Source organism: Stegostoma tigrinum, chromosome 3, assembly GCF_030684315.1.
Source record: "Stegostoma tigrinum isolate sSteTig4 chromosome 3, sSteTig4.hap1, whole genome shotgun sequence".
Taxonomy (NCBI): Eukaryota; Metazoa; Chordata; class Chondrichthyes; order Orectolobiformes; family Stegostomatidae; genus Stegostoma; species Stegostoma tigrinum.
The window spans coordinates 4564642-4580419 of NC_081356.1; the positions used below are offsets into that span (position 1 = coordinate 4564642).

At 43.7% G+C, this 15778-nt stretch overlaps 1 protein-coding gene across 1 annotated transcript in view; it reads left to right on the top strand.

Annotated features, from left to right (window-relative positions):
- The first annotated feature begins 1384 nt into the window (after nt 1–1384).
- The window catches only part of LOC125450671 (low-density lipoprotein receptor-related protein 2-like), a 160715-nt gene continuing 146321 nt past the window's right edge, over nt 1385–15778 (top strand). The window contains 8 exon segments of the mRNA XM_059642582.1: nt 1385–1463; nt 5196–5318; nt 6236–6604; nt 9041–9193; nt 9240–9362; nt 9924–10043; nt 10422–10547; nt 11076–11247. Of these exon segments, the coding sequence (XP_059498565.1) occupies nt 1385–1463; nt 5196–5318; nt 6236–6604; nt 9041–9193; nt 9240–9362; nt 9924–10043; nt 10422–10547; nt 11076–11247 (1265 nt within the window).

Genomic DNA, 15778 nt, shown 5'->3' on the forward strand with positions numbered 1-15778 from the left:
AATCTTATCCATCTCCATCAGCTTCCCCCTCTCGCCTCTCAGCTTCAAAGGAAATAACTCAGGTTAAGGATCTGAAGCTATCATTTAGGTCCCTGGTTGCTCATTGAAGCAAGCTATTGCCATGGAACTTCAAGGTAGCTGAAACCCTTTAGCTACTGGGATGGGATCGCCAGTCAGTCCCTTCGAAACCAAATCCTGCTCCAGTAAACGGTAGAGTTTGGTGATGATAATCTGTGTCTGCATTGTGCTTCCTGCTGCTCCTCCAACTGCAGGTTTTTGGTATTGCTGAGCTTACTAATGTTGATCTAATTGCTCTCTCCTTTGATGCTACGTTTGCCTGCACAGCAAGACCATAAGGACTCCAGCAACAATGATGTCCCCTTCAGACAATTGAACTGATCATCTGTGGGAAATTCCAATGAGAGAACACTGTTTCATTGATGCCGGAACACCCAAACCAATCACAATGATGCCTCGTGTTATTCCCTGATGCAGTGTGCTGTGAGCACTTCACAAACAGGCCAGTGTCATGCCTCAGTAAGGAACTCTGAGATACATAACATTTCCCAAATGTATGTTGCAGAACTAAACAGTTCATGCTACACTGAGGAAGTGAAATTCTGGCATTAATCTATTATGATAGACTCCCCCCCAAACACCAAAAATATCCCAACCTTGAACACAACCACTTCCTTCATACTTACAATTGAATGTGTGAACCTGACAGCTCCAATTCATTGATTTCAGTGTTATGTTTGAAGTATTATTCAGAAATAGCAAACCTGAGTGAGAGTTAGTGGCTAACTAGAGTTTTTTTTTCTGGCATGACTCTGAATGTAAATACAGGGAACCATGAGAGTATGAATGTGCAAGGATGGGGTGGGGAACCTTACAGTTAACAGTGGATAGGCAACAGGGCATATTTAAATAATTCACATGCATGAATTACAACAATTGTTCATTCCTGTCTGGCATAAAAAAGGAGAAAAGCTAAGTAAGGGAGAACCAGTAGATGTGGTGTATTTGCATTTTTGGAAAGCTTTGATATAGTTCCTCGGAGGAGGTTAGTGGGCCAAGTTAAAGCATATTGGGCAGTGGGTAATATATTAGCATGGATTACAAATGGGTTAGCCGATAGACAGGAAACAGAGAGGGCGATAAATGGGCCTTTTTTCGGGTGGCAGACTGTGACTTGTAGGGTCAGAGCTTGGGACACAGTTATTCACAATATATAGAAATGACCTGGATAGAGGAAACAAATGCAACATTTCCATATTAGCTGATGACACAGAATTAGGCATGTTTATGAACCATGAGGAGGATGTAAAATTGCAAGGTGATTTTGACAAGTTGAGGGGCAAACACAAGACAGATGAAGTACAACATGGCTCAACGTGAAGCTAAACACTTTAACTTGAAAAACGGGAAGGAAGAGTATTTTTTAAATCTTACTATTTTGAAAAGTAAGCACAAACAAAGGAAGCTGGGTGCCCATCTGCATCAGCCAATGGACGTAGACAGGCAGGTACAGCAAACGATTAATGAAAGGATATACTTGCCATTGAGGGAGTGTAGCAAGGGGACAACTAGACTGATTCCAGATAACAAGGTGTGGAGCTGGATGAACACAGCAGGCCAAGCAGCATCAGAGGAGCTGGAATGCTGACGTTTCGGGTCTGAAAGGGTTCTAAAGAAGGGCCTAGGCCTGAAACATCAGCTTTCGTGCTCCTCTGATGCTGCTTGGCCTGCTGTGTTCATCCAGCTCCACATCTTGTTGTCTCTGATTCCAGGTTTGGCAGGATTGTGAGGAGAGGTTGGTTTGACTGGGTCTGTATTCACTATAGTTTAGAAGGATGAGAGAGGATCTGATTGAAACATATAAAATTTAAACAGGGCTGGACAGACGAGATTCCGGGGGGTGGGGGGGGGGTGGGGGGGTGTGGGAAGTCTGGAACTAAGGGGCACAGTCTTGAGATACAGGGTAGGACATTCAAGACAGAAAGGAGGAAAGATTTCTTCACTCAGAGAGTAGTGGACCCATGGAATTCTCTACCACAAAAGGCAATGGAGGCCAAATGACTGAAATTACTCCAAAGCAAGTTTTTCTTCACCTTTGAAGACATTCAAAGGATTGGGGTTAAAATGATCTTGCAATGATACCAGTGTTTATTTAGGGTGAGAATTCCAGAATAGGATTTTGACTGTATGAATATTGATGTAATATAGCCTCAGCCTAAATGTTTCTAAATATGTAAACATGTTAGAATGATCAAATATGATTTTACATTTCACTTTAATAAGTTCACATCAAATGATCTGTACGCCTTACAGCTAAAGAATCTTGGACCACATTGGTGATGTTTCTGTCTCTGAGCCTGGTGACCCATGTTCAAGTCCCATATGTTTTACAGGTGTGTTATGATACTTCTGAAAAAGTTGGTTAAAAAATATTTTTTTACCATATACCTGCCCCTACAGGACGTTGTGTCTATTGTTTATCAACTCATTCAGACATGAATGGGTGGCACCTAAACCCAGCTTTCAGGCTCAGACACATCCACTGGACTGCAAGGGCCACTCGTAACAGGGTGTGAAGCTGGATGAACACAGCAGGCCCAGCAGCTCATGAGATGCTGCTGGGCCTGCTGTGTTCATCCAGCTTCACACTTTATTGTCTGGGATTCTCCAGCATCTGCAGTTCCCATTATCTCTCGTAATAGGGACAGACTGCAATTAGGTTAATGAGGCCAGATTGATCAATCGTCATTGAGCAGCAATGTCAATGGATAATATCGATAGGTTAACCAGGTGACCCAATAGCCAGTCAATTGTCGAAGGCCAAAAATAGATTGTATTGTTCCGGTGAGTTAGAAAGGGGAAAACGATAAATAAAGTCAGAGCAGTTCGTTGTGAGGAGCAGGTACAGGGTGTTTGCAGCCACGTCCTCTCCGGTTGATGACATGGTTCCCTTTCGAGTTGCTGTATTACTGCTCGCCTTATGTTCCTATTCTCCCACCAGAGTAAATGGTGAGTAATGGGACTTTACGTTAAACGTTGCTAGAGGAAAGTCACTTGTGTGACTGTACCTTGAGAGTGAGGAATAAGCGACAAATCTCCGCAAATGTATGTGTCTGATTCCCAAAGCATCGAATTTGGAGGAGAATTTCCTTTGCTTGCTAGTCGGTCTGACTGACCGTTATCACCCGGCTGTCAGCAAGCAAGATGCTTTAGATTCGATTATTAATTTCGTTTTTAAATGAAATTGCACGCTCTATTACACTGTTCACAGGTCAAGATTGTGTTTACTGTGGGCAGAGGAATGTGTAAAATGGTATTGTAACCGTTAGTGAGTTGTACAGTTTTTAGACTGATTAGTGAAACTTACATTCGCTTTCGTTTTCTAAAATAAGCTTTTTGGGTCAAAGCTTCCCCATAAACAGGCATGCTAATTTCTTGGAGACCACGCTACCATTCAGTTTGCTTGGGATTTTATTTTGTATAAAAAAACACTTGTATTCGCTATTGTTCAAAACCGCTATCACTGTAGAGCAGCATACGGCGTCCCCACACTCTATCCCTTGTATATAACGGTCTCCCAACTTCATTCCTGGAAAGTTTGAGTAGGCACTTTCTAAGACACTGCCTCCTACCAGAGTCACAAGAAGCTGTACTGATTTAACTCTTCACCCCATCAGTCCTACTTTATTTTAAGAGCTTGGATCAAATAACCTTTTTTCACTTGAAATTCAGGATCTTGCTTTGTATTACTTTAAGGTTTGACAGTGATTTCTAGACAAATATTCTTGCTAAGACATTAACAGCCTAGTTTTTTTTAAGCTGCCTCTAAGCCTAGCCTAACCAGGGCTTTATAGCTGAAATGTAACTCCTCACTCCCATTCTAGTCATTTATTGAAACATGCCAGTTAAGATTTTCAGTTATGTTCCATCCTGGAGGGCCAGTCTCTCTACAGCTTCTACTTTTTTAGCTTGTCTGTGGGTATTGAGGTAACTTGTGGTTTTTTATTTTGGGAGGTGAGTAGATGCCACTCCTCTAACTTAAAATCTACTTTTATGTAGCTTGTGCATTCATATAATCTCCAGATTTTTAAATAGCATTTAAGTTGCTGGTTCCATCTCAGTGCATGCAACTGGCATATCTTTGTCACCTACAAATGTTGATATTGCTTTCTAAGTAGGTAAGTGATAACAAATCTAATGCCTTGTATTTTTAACAGGGACACTAAATTTTTGTTGAATTAGCTGCAATCTTGAGCTAATCTTGGCTCTTGTATTGAAAATGAACTTGCTGAGATAAGTAAGCATTAAGGAAAATGGCCTTGGCTAGCCTGGTGATCTACTGATGTGTTATTGCAACACATGGTGGATGATGTTTTGTTAGTATATCTCCCTCAAGCTTCATCCTTTAAGTCACTTCAATCCTCTCCTCACTACCTTTCCTCTAATTCAGGTGTAAGTATAATGGACCATCCAAAGCAGGTGTTGAGCAGCTAACTTCCCAAAGTTACTTTAAGGAGTGCCTCCCAAACCCATGACTGACTAGAATGACAAGACCAGTGAAGGCATGGAAATGCCACTTGCCATTCTGATTTGGAAATGTATTACTTGTCCTTCAGTGTCACTAGGTAAAATCCTGCAGTACCCTCTAATGGTGTTGTGGCACTTCCTGTGTGCACTGGTGTTCAAGAGGGTAGCTAACTGCCATTTTCTCAAGGGCAACTAGGGACCATCATAAAGGCTGATGTAGCCAGTGATACCCACACCCCAAAGTTTAAGAAAAATTCACTTGGGCAATAGAGAACTCTATGTTGTATTGCACTAAGTACACTCTAGGTAGAAGTTGGGCTAAGGAGGGTGTTGAGGGGAAAAAATGTGATCAAGTGGAAATATTTATTCTAAAATAGAATCTGTTTCTGTGCAGTAGAAACAGATCACCCAGATTGAATGCCCTACCCCAGAACCCTGCATCTCCCACAGTTAGTCCACCTAGCCTGCTCAGAATATTACTCAGCACTTTATGTCCAGGAATGCTCAAGTTCTAAGCTCGTGTAATGAGTTTGTTTATCTTTGATCTGTGTAATCTGAGTGCCAAACTCTAAGACAAAGTCTGATTAAAAGGTAATAACATTTGGAAGGTGGGAATGCTGCAAGTAATTCTGATTTATGTCTTGTTCCAGGCACGCACACATGTCGAGCCAGTGAAGTACGTTGTAGTTCTGGAGCTCTGCAGTGTATTCCTGCCTCCTGGAAATGTGATGGTGTAAAAGACTGTGGTGATGGAGGTGATGAGGAGAACTGTGGTGGGTATCAAAAAAAACTTAGAGCTACCTCAGTCTAGCAGAGAAATGAGTAGGTATTAACTTTGTGGCATAATTGAACTACTTTCAAGTTTACCATAGTCTTTGTTATATTGTCTCATTTTCTTTGGTCAATGATATCAAAGTTGTTCAGAACAACCTGCATCCACAAGTTTTTCAGTGCACAATTGTGCAACAAGTCTGTCTTGGCCCCTTGTAAAGATCTGAGTTCTTTACAAAGAAAAGCAATCCACTACAATCTCTAACTTTGGCACCAGAGAAGTGCTTAATTTGAGGCATATTACAAGAGGCATTACTGTCACTGGTGCACATCTACGTTATTTTGGACAGCAGTACTATGGTGGAATGTATGAATTATCACTCAAAGTGGCCTGTATCTTAGCACTATTAATATATGCACCATCCAGTCTGTCCTCCTAAACTTGAACTTTGTGCAGTTTTACCACCGTATGTATTCAAGTGCAGCAGTAAGTCATAGACCAGCCATCCTGAAGCTGATACTCGAGGGGCACTGGTTTAAATCTCATAACAGCTGGTGGAATAGGAATGCTGTCAATAAATCTGGATAACAAGGGCCAGTAATGCTGATCATGAATGTAGTGAAAACCCATATGGTTCTCAATGCCCATGCTCTCTCAGGAGGAAAGTTTGCTGGCCTGCATCGAACTTTAGATCCACAGCAATGTGGCTAATGTCTTGTCTTCTGAATGGCCTAGCAAATAACTCAGTTTGACAAATAAAAGCATGCCAAATCAATCTTAGTGATTGGGAGTGGGCAAAAAAGTTGTTTTTTTGTGTGCAACATTAACATGCATGAAGGAAATATTTTTGACTTCTATACCATCGGGCATAGCTGCTGACTTAAACAGAAAGAAAACTCAATGTTTGTTCTTTTCCAGGCATCCTTACCTGTAATCCACTAGAGTTTACTTGTACCAGTGGTCGATGCATATCCAAGGAGTTTCGTTGCAATGGTGCAGATGACTGTGGTGATGGAAGTGATGAAAAAGGCTGTGAATCACATACCTGTGGCCTGCATGAGTTTCAGTGCAACAATTCAGAATGCATCCCCCTGAATTGGGTGTGTGATACCAATGCTGACTGTGCTGATAAATCTGATGAGGCTCCAGACAAGTGTGGCTATACACTTTCAATTGTGACTTGTTCTCCTGCTGAGTTCTTGTGTGATTCTGGTGAATGCATTCATCAGCAGTGGTACTGTGATGGAGATAGAGACTGCCATGATGGAAGTGACGAAACAAAATGTCGTAAGTTCACTGTTTCCAGATTGAGTTTTTGTTTCTAATGTTCTTGATTTTAATCTGTCTGACTTCTTTCATGCAAGTAGCAATAGTATTTATTGTCTCTAACATAACTGGCTTGGGATGGTTTTCAGTCAGAGGCTGAGGTGTAACTGTTTCTATGTTTATAGAGTCATAAGCCCTATAGATGGGGTGAATAGCTGGGCCTTTCCCCCAGAATAGGGGAGTTCAAATGGAGCAAAATTTGAGACCCAGGAGTAGGCTTTTTCATGTCTAGAATGATTTACTGGGAAAGTGTTGGAGGCTGGTACAACTAATGCACTTAAAAGGCATCTGGATGGGCACATGAATGCAAAGTGTTTACAGCAATGTAGACCAAGTGCTGGCAAATGGGAATAGATTAATCTACCACATCTGGTCAGCATGGATGAGTTGTACTGAAGTGTCTATTTCTCATACTGAACAGTTCTACGTTCTGGTTTGTTTTGAACTTTCAAATGAATAGGTTTGGTAATTAGTGCAAGGAAGCAGAAGTTGAATCTGACAAAGTAATTCAATATTATTGTCTGGCTCCTAAACTACAGTTTGTTAAACAGAACTCCAGCCAGCTGTGGAATTAGCTATTGCTCTGTAGGGTCTCTGTTTCTGGAGTGGGACGTCAACCCAACCCATCACACTGACTCTGACTTGAGTGCTAACAGGCCTGTTGTACTGTGTAACAAGTGTGGAGCTGGATGAACACAGCAGGCCAAGCAGCATCTCAGGATCATAAAAGCTGATGTTTCGGGCCTAGACCCCTCATCGGAAAGGGAACTGGAATAAATGGGGGGGGGGGGAGGGGGCGGGGTTTGGAGAAGAGGTGGACTGAAGATGGAGAGAAAAGATACGTAGAGAGGAACGTATAGGTGAGAAGGTAGGGAGGGGATAGGTCAGTCAAGGAGGCAGGATGAGGTGGTAGGTAGGAAATGGAGGTGTGGCTTGAGGTGGGAGGAAGGGATGGGTGAGGGGGAAGAGCAGCTTGGGGAAGCATAGACAGGCTGGGCTGGTTTTGAGGGCATCCCCCAAACCAGCCCAGCCTGTCTCTGCTTCCCTAATCTGTTCTTCCCCCTTCATCCATCCCTTCCTCCTACCTACCACCTCATCCTGCCTCCTTGACCTGTCTGTTCCCTGGACTGACCTATCCCCCTCCCTACCTCCTCACCTATACTCTCCTCTCTACCTATGGTCTGCCTCCCCCTCTCCCCATCCCCCTCTCTGAAGGGTCTAGGCCTGAAACGTCAGCTTCTGTGCTCCTGAGATGCTGCTGGGCCTGCTGTGTTCATCCAGCTTCACACTTTGTTATCTTGGATTCTCCAGCATCTGCAGTTCCCATTATCACTGTACTGCGTTCCTAGATGATACTCTGAGGATCTTCCTGACTTCTGGAGTCAAAAGTTCCATGATATCATTTGAATAACTGGCACTATCCCTGATGTCTAAACTGACTAAGTTTAACTTTTTAGTCAAACAAGCCACCACCTCCAGTCGCAAACCATTTCCACTCCCCCTCCCATTCTCTTGATGACATGTCCATCATGGGCCTCCTGCACTGCCACAATGATGCCACCCGAAGGTTGCAGGAACAGCAACTCATATTCCGCCTGGGAACCCTGCAGCCATATGGTATCAATGTGGACTTCACCAGTTTCAAAATCTCCCCTTCCCCCACTGCATCCCTAAACCAGCCCAGTTCATCCCCTCCCCCCACTGCACCACACAACCAGCCCAGCTCTCTTCCCCCCCCCCCCCCCCCCCCCCCCACCCACTGCATCCCAAAACCAGTCCAACCTGTCTCTGCCTCCCTAACCGGTTCTTCCTCTCACCCATCCCTTCCTCCCACCCCAAGCCGCACCCCCAGCTACCTACTAACCTCATCCCACCTCCTTGACCTGTCCGTCTTCCCTGGACTGACCTATCCCCTCCCTACCTCCCCACCTACACCCTCTCCACCTATCTTCTTTACTCTCCATCTTCGGTCCGCCTCTCCCCCTCTCCCTATTTATTCCAGTTCCTTCCCTCCCCCCATCCCCCTCTCTGAAGGGTCTAGGCCCGAAACGTCAGCTTTTGTGCTCCTGAGATGCTGCTTGGCCTGCTGTGTTCATCCAGCCTCACATTTTATTATCAAGCCATTAAATGTGGTCACTTTCAAAACTACCCTTAACAATAAAGTGCTCTACTTTCACAGCTGTAGAATAGCATTAAATTAAAATCTTTAAAAACATCAATGACAACTGAACCAACTAATCCTGTTCTAAAGATTAACTTATTGGTACTAGTGTTTATTTTATAAACACTAAGCATTAATAGCATACTAGATTTGGTCCTTGATGCTGATTTTCTTTTTAATGTGCTACATTGACTTGACTTTTGTTTCTTCAATGTTTTAAACTTTGATTTTTTCAGCATCTGAAACATGCAAATCTGGCTACTTCAGATGTGATAATAATTGTGTACCTGACAGCAAGAAATGCAACCAGTTTATTGATTGCATTGATGGCAGTGATGAGCTCAACTGTGAAAGTAAGTATACATTTAAATTCAGTAAGTTTTTCTGGGGTTTCTGACCTCCCCTGGCTGAACTTTTTTGTTTCCTCTTCGACAGCTATAGACTGCACAGGGCCTTATGACTTCAGATGTCAGACTGGAGAATGTATCAACATAACCCAAGTGTGCAACCAGCAACAAGATTGTAAGGACTGGAGTGATGAGCCCCTCAAAGAATGCAGTATGTGGCTTAAAACTTGTAGTTTCCTGTGGTCCTCTAATTTCAATCAATCTTGGCTTCCTAATTGAAAGAGACTGAACTAGAAGTCTAACTTTGTAAATGTCAAGTTTTCTAAATTTCCTTTTCCTGTGAGGACAGGGAGGGGAAACTAAATGCACTAGGCTATCTTCTCTGTTAACTTTTTGCAAACATATAGCTTAGTCTGAACTGTTCTTGATTTAAAACAGTAAATTTACCTTTTTTCTATGCCAGTCATACTATCAAATTTTCCTCCGATGTGACAACGTGTTAAGTTTTTGGATTGCCATAATTAGACTCAACAGAACACCAAGTAAATGTTAAGACCGTATTCCTTTTTTCTGTTTAAAATGATCCCAATGTGGTATTTAATGCAGAAGTTGACCAAGAATGGAACTTTTTTGATATGAAGGCACAGATAAAACTTTCCATTTTTGTACTGTCTGAACATGGGAGCATGTGTCAGCTGCTTAGTAAATAACTAGGCTTATTTTATCACTTCACAGCCTTTTCACTGAATAAACATAATTTTTTGTTTTCCAGATGCAAATGAATGCCTTGCAAACAATGGGGGCTGTTCTCACATCTGCAGAGATCTTCTCATTGGTTATGAGTGTAAATGTCCACCTGGCTTTGAACTGGTTGACCAACACTCCTGTGCAGGCAAGTCCCATTCAGTAAATACCACCTCATTATCCAAGATTATGATTTTGATGGGTCCTCCTACCCACTAACCTCATCCCACCACCTTGACACATCCATCCTCCCTAACTCCTACCCATATTCAATCCTTTTTACTGGCTCCAACCCTGCCTCTTTGACCTGTCCGTCTCCCCTCCACCTACCTTCTCCTTTCCTTTCTCCAATTCCTATCCATCTCCCTAATTTCAGAATCCCCATCCCCTTCCCCTCCCCAGTTGCTGTAGGGTCTTGATCCAAAGTGTTAGCTTGTCTGCTGTGTTCAACCAGCTCTAAACCATGTTATCTCATTCTCCAGTTCCTACTATCTGAATCTGGTTGTTTTTCCTCTTTTATTTGTAGATGTTGATGAATGCCTAAATCCAGGAACCTGTAGTCAAGTTTGCCTTAATTCAGTTGGAAGCTTCCAATGTGAATGTTTAAAAGGATATCATGTAGATCCCATCAATGGGGCTTGCAAGGCTGTAGGTAAGTAAACGTACTGTTAGAAATACCTAAATTTCAGGTATTAATCCTCTAGATTTGAATGAAGGTGAGCTTGCAGACTGCAAGTCTCCACTAATAATGGCAACTGTCTCAACAAAGCACCCTTTTCCAGTTTGTAAATATATATACACCAGGCCAAAATTATTAGGTTTCATTCCACTTTCTGACCACTAAACTGATCTCAGTAGATCACAACAAGGGAGACTAGTGTTATTGGGAAGTAGCTGCGATAAACATGACAGCCATACTACCATTAAGTGGTAGAGCAGGCCTCGTCCTCATCTATTATGGGCCTCAGTTTTACTTGGTCTGTTACAGTTGTTTAAACTTGTAGTACTAACGCTACCTGAGTCATCCTCCTCTCATCTTCCCTCAAACATGGAAGGGATTGTTCAGTTAGGGGGATTGCTATTGTTTTCCATAGTGCATGCATGGTACTGGCCTCTGATCAGAAAATACAACTTGAGAACTTGTGTAATTCACTTTGTTGTGTTGCTTGCCTTCAAACAGGAGAAGAGCCATTTTTGGTTTTTACTAATCGTCACAACATCAGGAAAATTGGATTACATCACCTGGAATACACTCAGATAGTTGACCAGCTGAGAAATGCTGTTGCACTTGATGCTGATGTTGCAGCACAGACCATCTTCTGGGCTGACTTGGTACAGCATGCAATTTTCAGGTAAAAATTTTGAAAGCCTAATGTTCAATTCAGTCTAACATTAAAATGCCCAAAACCAGAAATTGACAATGTTGAGTAAGTGGAATCCTCATAATCTGAGGGGTGCACTAGATGACTAGGTTAACCTAAGGATGGCCTTACCTTGGGCAAGAGGGGAGGTTGATAAAAATGGGGACCTGCATGATAACTTCAGCTGGTGCAGCCACTGAACCCAATGACATTTGGCCAACTGAGCTTGGCTAGAGAACTTGACTGACTGAAGGCTAGTGTTGAGGTTTCTTGCCTCGTACCTATCAGATTAAGTTTGTCAGAAAACCAACATCCTGCACTGCAAGAGGGGAGAGTGAGCATTCCCATCTAGTTTAAGATGTTGACTTTTGAACTTTTTTCTTGAATTTGTGATCAGTGCAAGATGCTTTCACTGACTTCAATGAATTTTTTTAAAGAAAAATGTAGAAGCTTGGATTTTGCCTTTTGCAATGGTGGGATCAATTCAAGATCTCAAACTTCTTCCCAAGACTGAAGTCCTCTGGACCTAGAGTTAGATCTCTCCGATGACAACGAAGGCATGAACGGATGTGTTGAATCCAGCTTTAAAAAGCTGCCTGCCTTATTCAGGATTGGAGAATTGTGTGGCCCAAAACTTCCTCAAAGCAATTTCTAAGAATCAAATTCCACAAATGGCTGAAGTAGATCTTAATGGTGGCTGAAATATTGAGCTGAAGTGGCAGAAATAATTTCTCTAACTTTAATCTAGTGCATTGGCTACTCCAGAGGTGACGACATGTTTGGTCTGACTCCACTCCCATTCAGAAAGTGATTCCATTGGGCTGTGTAGAATTTTTATTCAAGGCTTATTTCCATTTCCTGAACTGATCAGGCAGAGCTGTTCACCAATCATCATGGCTTGCCAAGTCCTTGTGGGGTATGAGGCTGCATCCCCCACCCCCTCCCCATCAGGATGAGTATGTCCTGTTTTCAGGGTTCATGCTGCTTTCGGAAAGAGAACCAACACTTTTTTTTTTATTTGACCTGAGATAGTGGGAAATGGCTGCACCTCCAAGTCACGAACCATATCAACTCCTGCCCGTGCGCCCCCCCCACCCACCACAATTCCTCAGATGACATGTCCATCCTGGGCCTCCTGCAGTGCCATAATGCAGCCACCCAAAGGTTGCAGGAACAGCACCTCACTTCACTTGGGAACCCTGCAGCCCAAGGGTATCAGTGTACTTCAAGCTTCTAAATCTTCCCCCAACCACATCACCGAAACTAGCCCAGCTGGTTCCTGCCTCCTAACCTGTTCTTCCACCCACCTCAAGCCCCAGGCTCATCCTGACTCCTTGACCTGCCTATCCTATCCCAACTCCTCATCTTTATTGGCTCAATCCCCTCTCCTTTCCATCTATCTGCCCCTTTATCCATCTTCTGTCCACCTCCCCTCTCCCTATTTATTTAAATTCCCTTCACCCTCCCCATTTCTGAAGTCCAGACCCAAAAACGTCAGCTTTCCTGCTCCCCTGCCATGTTCATCCAGCTTTACACCTTATTTCTTATTTGACCTGTAGGCTAAAACTATATGGAAGCACTTTGAGTGATTCCTTACATGTAATACAGTTAAGAAATTTATTATAACTTTCAAACTATGTCTTGCAGTAAAGTTTGTGGGGCAAGCTCATATATGTTATCACACTGCATGTGACAATAATATAAAGCTCTCCTCCTATCTTAACCATTCTAGCACAATGTGCTGAGGGATGCATGTTGTATCACATCTGAATTGCTTAGAATCACAGGCATAAGCCTGATCTATTTAGATGCAGATACCACATGCTTGGGGAAAAAAAGACAATTGAATTCTTCAGATTGACCCATATCCCCTTTCCTACGCTATGATTAAGGGTCACTTAGGATGTGTGCTGATTTTGAAACTATTCAACCACTAGAAGCTGTTCCATCCAAAAATCTTGCAGAAAAGAAACAAATGGTCTTGGTCAAAGGATAGCTGTTCACTTTCAAAGGGCAAACATGTGGCTGAAGATTATATACAGACTTTCAGAATCATAAACTGAAAACATGAATTTATTTTCCATATCTAGTTTTCAGAAATAAACTGATCTAAAGGTCAAGTGCAATACAAGGAGATCTGTAATTTAAATCTATTAAATTGAGGCTTTTCTTTATAGTGAGTTGAACTGTCTTGTATCCCATGGGATGATGGTGGCTAGCTACCAGTGCTATTGGGCTAAAGACTGGGTCACTGAGGATAAGACCTGGCAGCATTTTATTAATTCCAATGACCTGGAATTGAGACAATGAAATTGTGCAATATGTAAAAACAGCACCAGGCATTCAGATTTAGTTCTAGCCTTCAGTGACTGATGGTAGTGTTGTCATGTTCTTGCTATGTCTGCACTGCTTTCCTCTATTAGTCTGAAGACATGCAGGTTAGGTGGATTGCACAATTAGCATGGCCATAGTGTTCAGGGATGGATTAGCCATGGTAAATGTCAGGTTACAGGATGTGGAAGGGAGTTGTGACAAAAACTAGTTGCTAGAAAAGTTCAGGCCTGGTTGCATGTGGAGAGAAAATGGTTAATGTTTCAAGTCTAGTGACCCTTGTAACTCTGGGTGGGATGCTTGTCAGAGTTGATGTGGGCTGGATGGTTGCCCTCTGTCCTGTAAGAATTCTGTTTAACTTTTTGCAAGCTGCATACAAAAAGTTAAAGCTGTTACAAGGTGACCACATGCTGCATATAAAATGTTAGACAATCTTAACAATTCTCAGATGTGGGTGTCACTGGCTAGACCCACCCTTTATTGTCCATAAGGGGCAATTTGTCAGCCACATTGTGAATCTGGAGTCACAGTCCAGACCTTTAAGCACAGCAAATTGTCCCTAAAGGACAAAAGAACTGCTTTTTTCTGAAAGAGATGAGTTTCCCCATAGAAGTGAAGTTGAGAAGGTGAAGAGCATCAATTTCCTCAGTGATAATGACTGACAACCTGTCCTGGATTTCCCACTTAGATGTGGTGGTTGAGATGGCACAACATCCCTTCCTCCAGGCAGCTCTAGAAATTTCAGCATGTCTGTAAAGATCCTCCTAACTTCTACAGATGCCACACTGAAAGCGTACTGTCCAGGTGCATAATGGCCTAGTACGGCATCTGCTGTGCTCAGACTGTAAACTACAGAAGGTGGTGTGCACAGCCTGCCATCCATGGACTCCATTTGCACAGCTCACTGCAGCAGAAAGGCTGCAACAAATGACCATCTCTTACAAGAGATAATGAACTTCAGATGCTGGAGAATTCCAAGATAATAAAATGTGAGGCTGGATGAACACAGCAGGCCAAGCAGCATCTCAGGAGCACAAAAGCTGACGTTTTGGGCCTAGACCCTTCATCGGAGAGGGAACTGGAATAAATAGGGAGAGAGGGGGAGGCGGACCGAAGATGGAGAGTAAAGAAGATAGGTGGAGAGAGTGTAGGTAGGGAGGGGATAGGTCAGTCCAGGGAAGATGGACAGGTCAAGGAGGTGGGATGAGGTTAGTAGGTAGCTGGGGGTGCGGCTTGGGGTGGGAGGAAGGGATGGGTCAGAGGAAGAACCGGTTAGGGAGGCACCCAAGACACTTTTCCATCCCCTCCCCTCTCAGCTTTCCAGAGAGACCACTCTCTCCGTGACTCCCTTGTTCGCTCCACACTGCCCTCCCACCCCACCACACCCGGCACCTTCCCCTGCAACCGTAGGAAATGCTACACCTGTCCCCACACCACCTCCCTCACCCCCATCCCAGGCCCCAAGATGACATTCCACATTGGCAGATGTGCAGGTGAACCTCTGCTTAATGTGGTATACTGCATCCACTGTACCCGGTGCGGCTTCCTCTACATTGGGGAAACCAAGCGGAGGCTTGGGGACCGCTTTGCAGAACACCTCCGCTCAGTTCGCAACAAACAACTGCACCCCTCAGTCGCAAACCATTCCACTTCCCCCCTCCCATTCTCTAGATGACATGTCCATCATGGCCTCCTGCAGTGCCACAATGATGCCGCCCAAAGGTTGCAGGAACAGCAACTCATATTCTGCCTGGGAACCCTGCAGCCATATGGTAGCAATGTGGGCTTCACCAGTTTCAAAAATCTCCCCTTCCCCTATTGCATCCCTAAACCAGCCTAGTTCATCCCCTCCCCCCACTGCACCACACAACCAGCCCAGCTCTCTCTTTCCCCCACCCCCCCCAACCCACTGCATCCCAAAACCAGTCCAACCTGTCTCTGCCTCCCTAACCGGTTCTTCCCCTCACCCATCCCTTCCTCCCACCCCAAGCCGCACCCCCAGCTACCTACTAACCTCATCCCACCTCCTTGACCTGTCTGTCTTCCCTGGACCGACCTATCTCCCCACCTACACTCTCTCCACCTATCTCCTTTACACTCCATCTTCGGTCTGCCTCCCCCTCTCTCCCTATTTATTCCAGTTCCCTCTCCCCATCCCCCTCTCTGATGAAGGGTCTAGGCCTGAAACGTC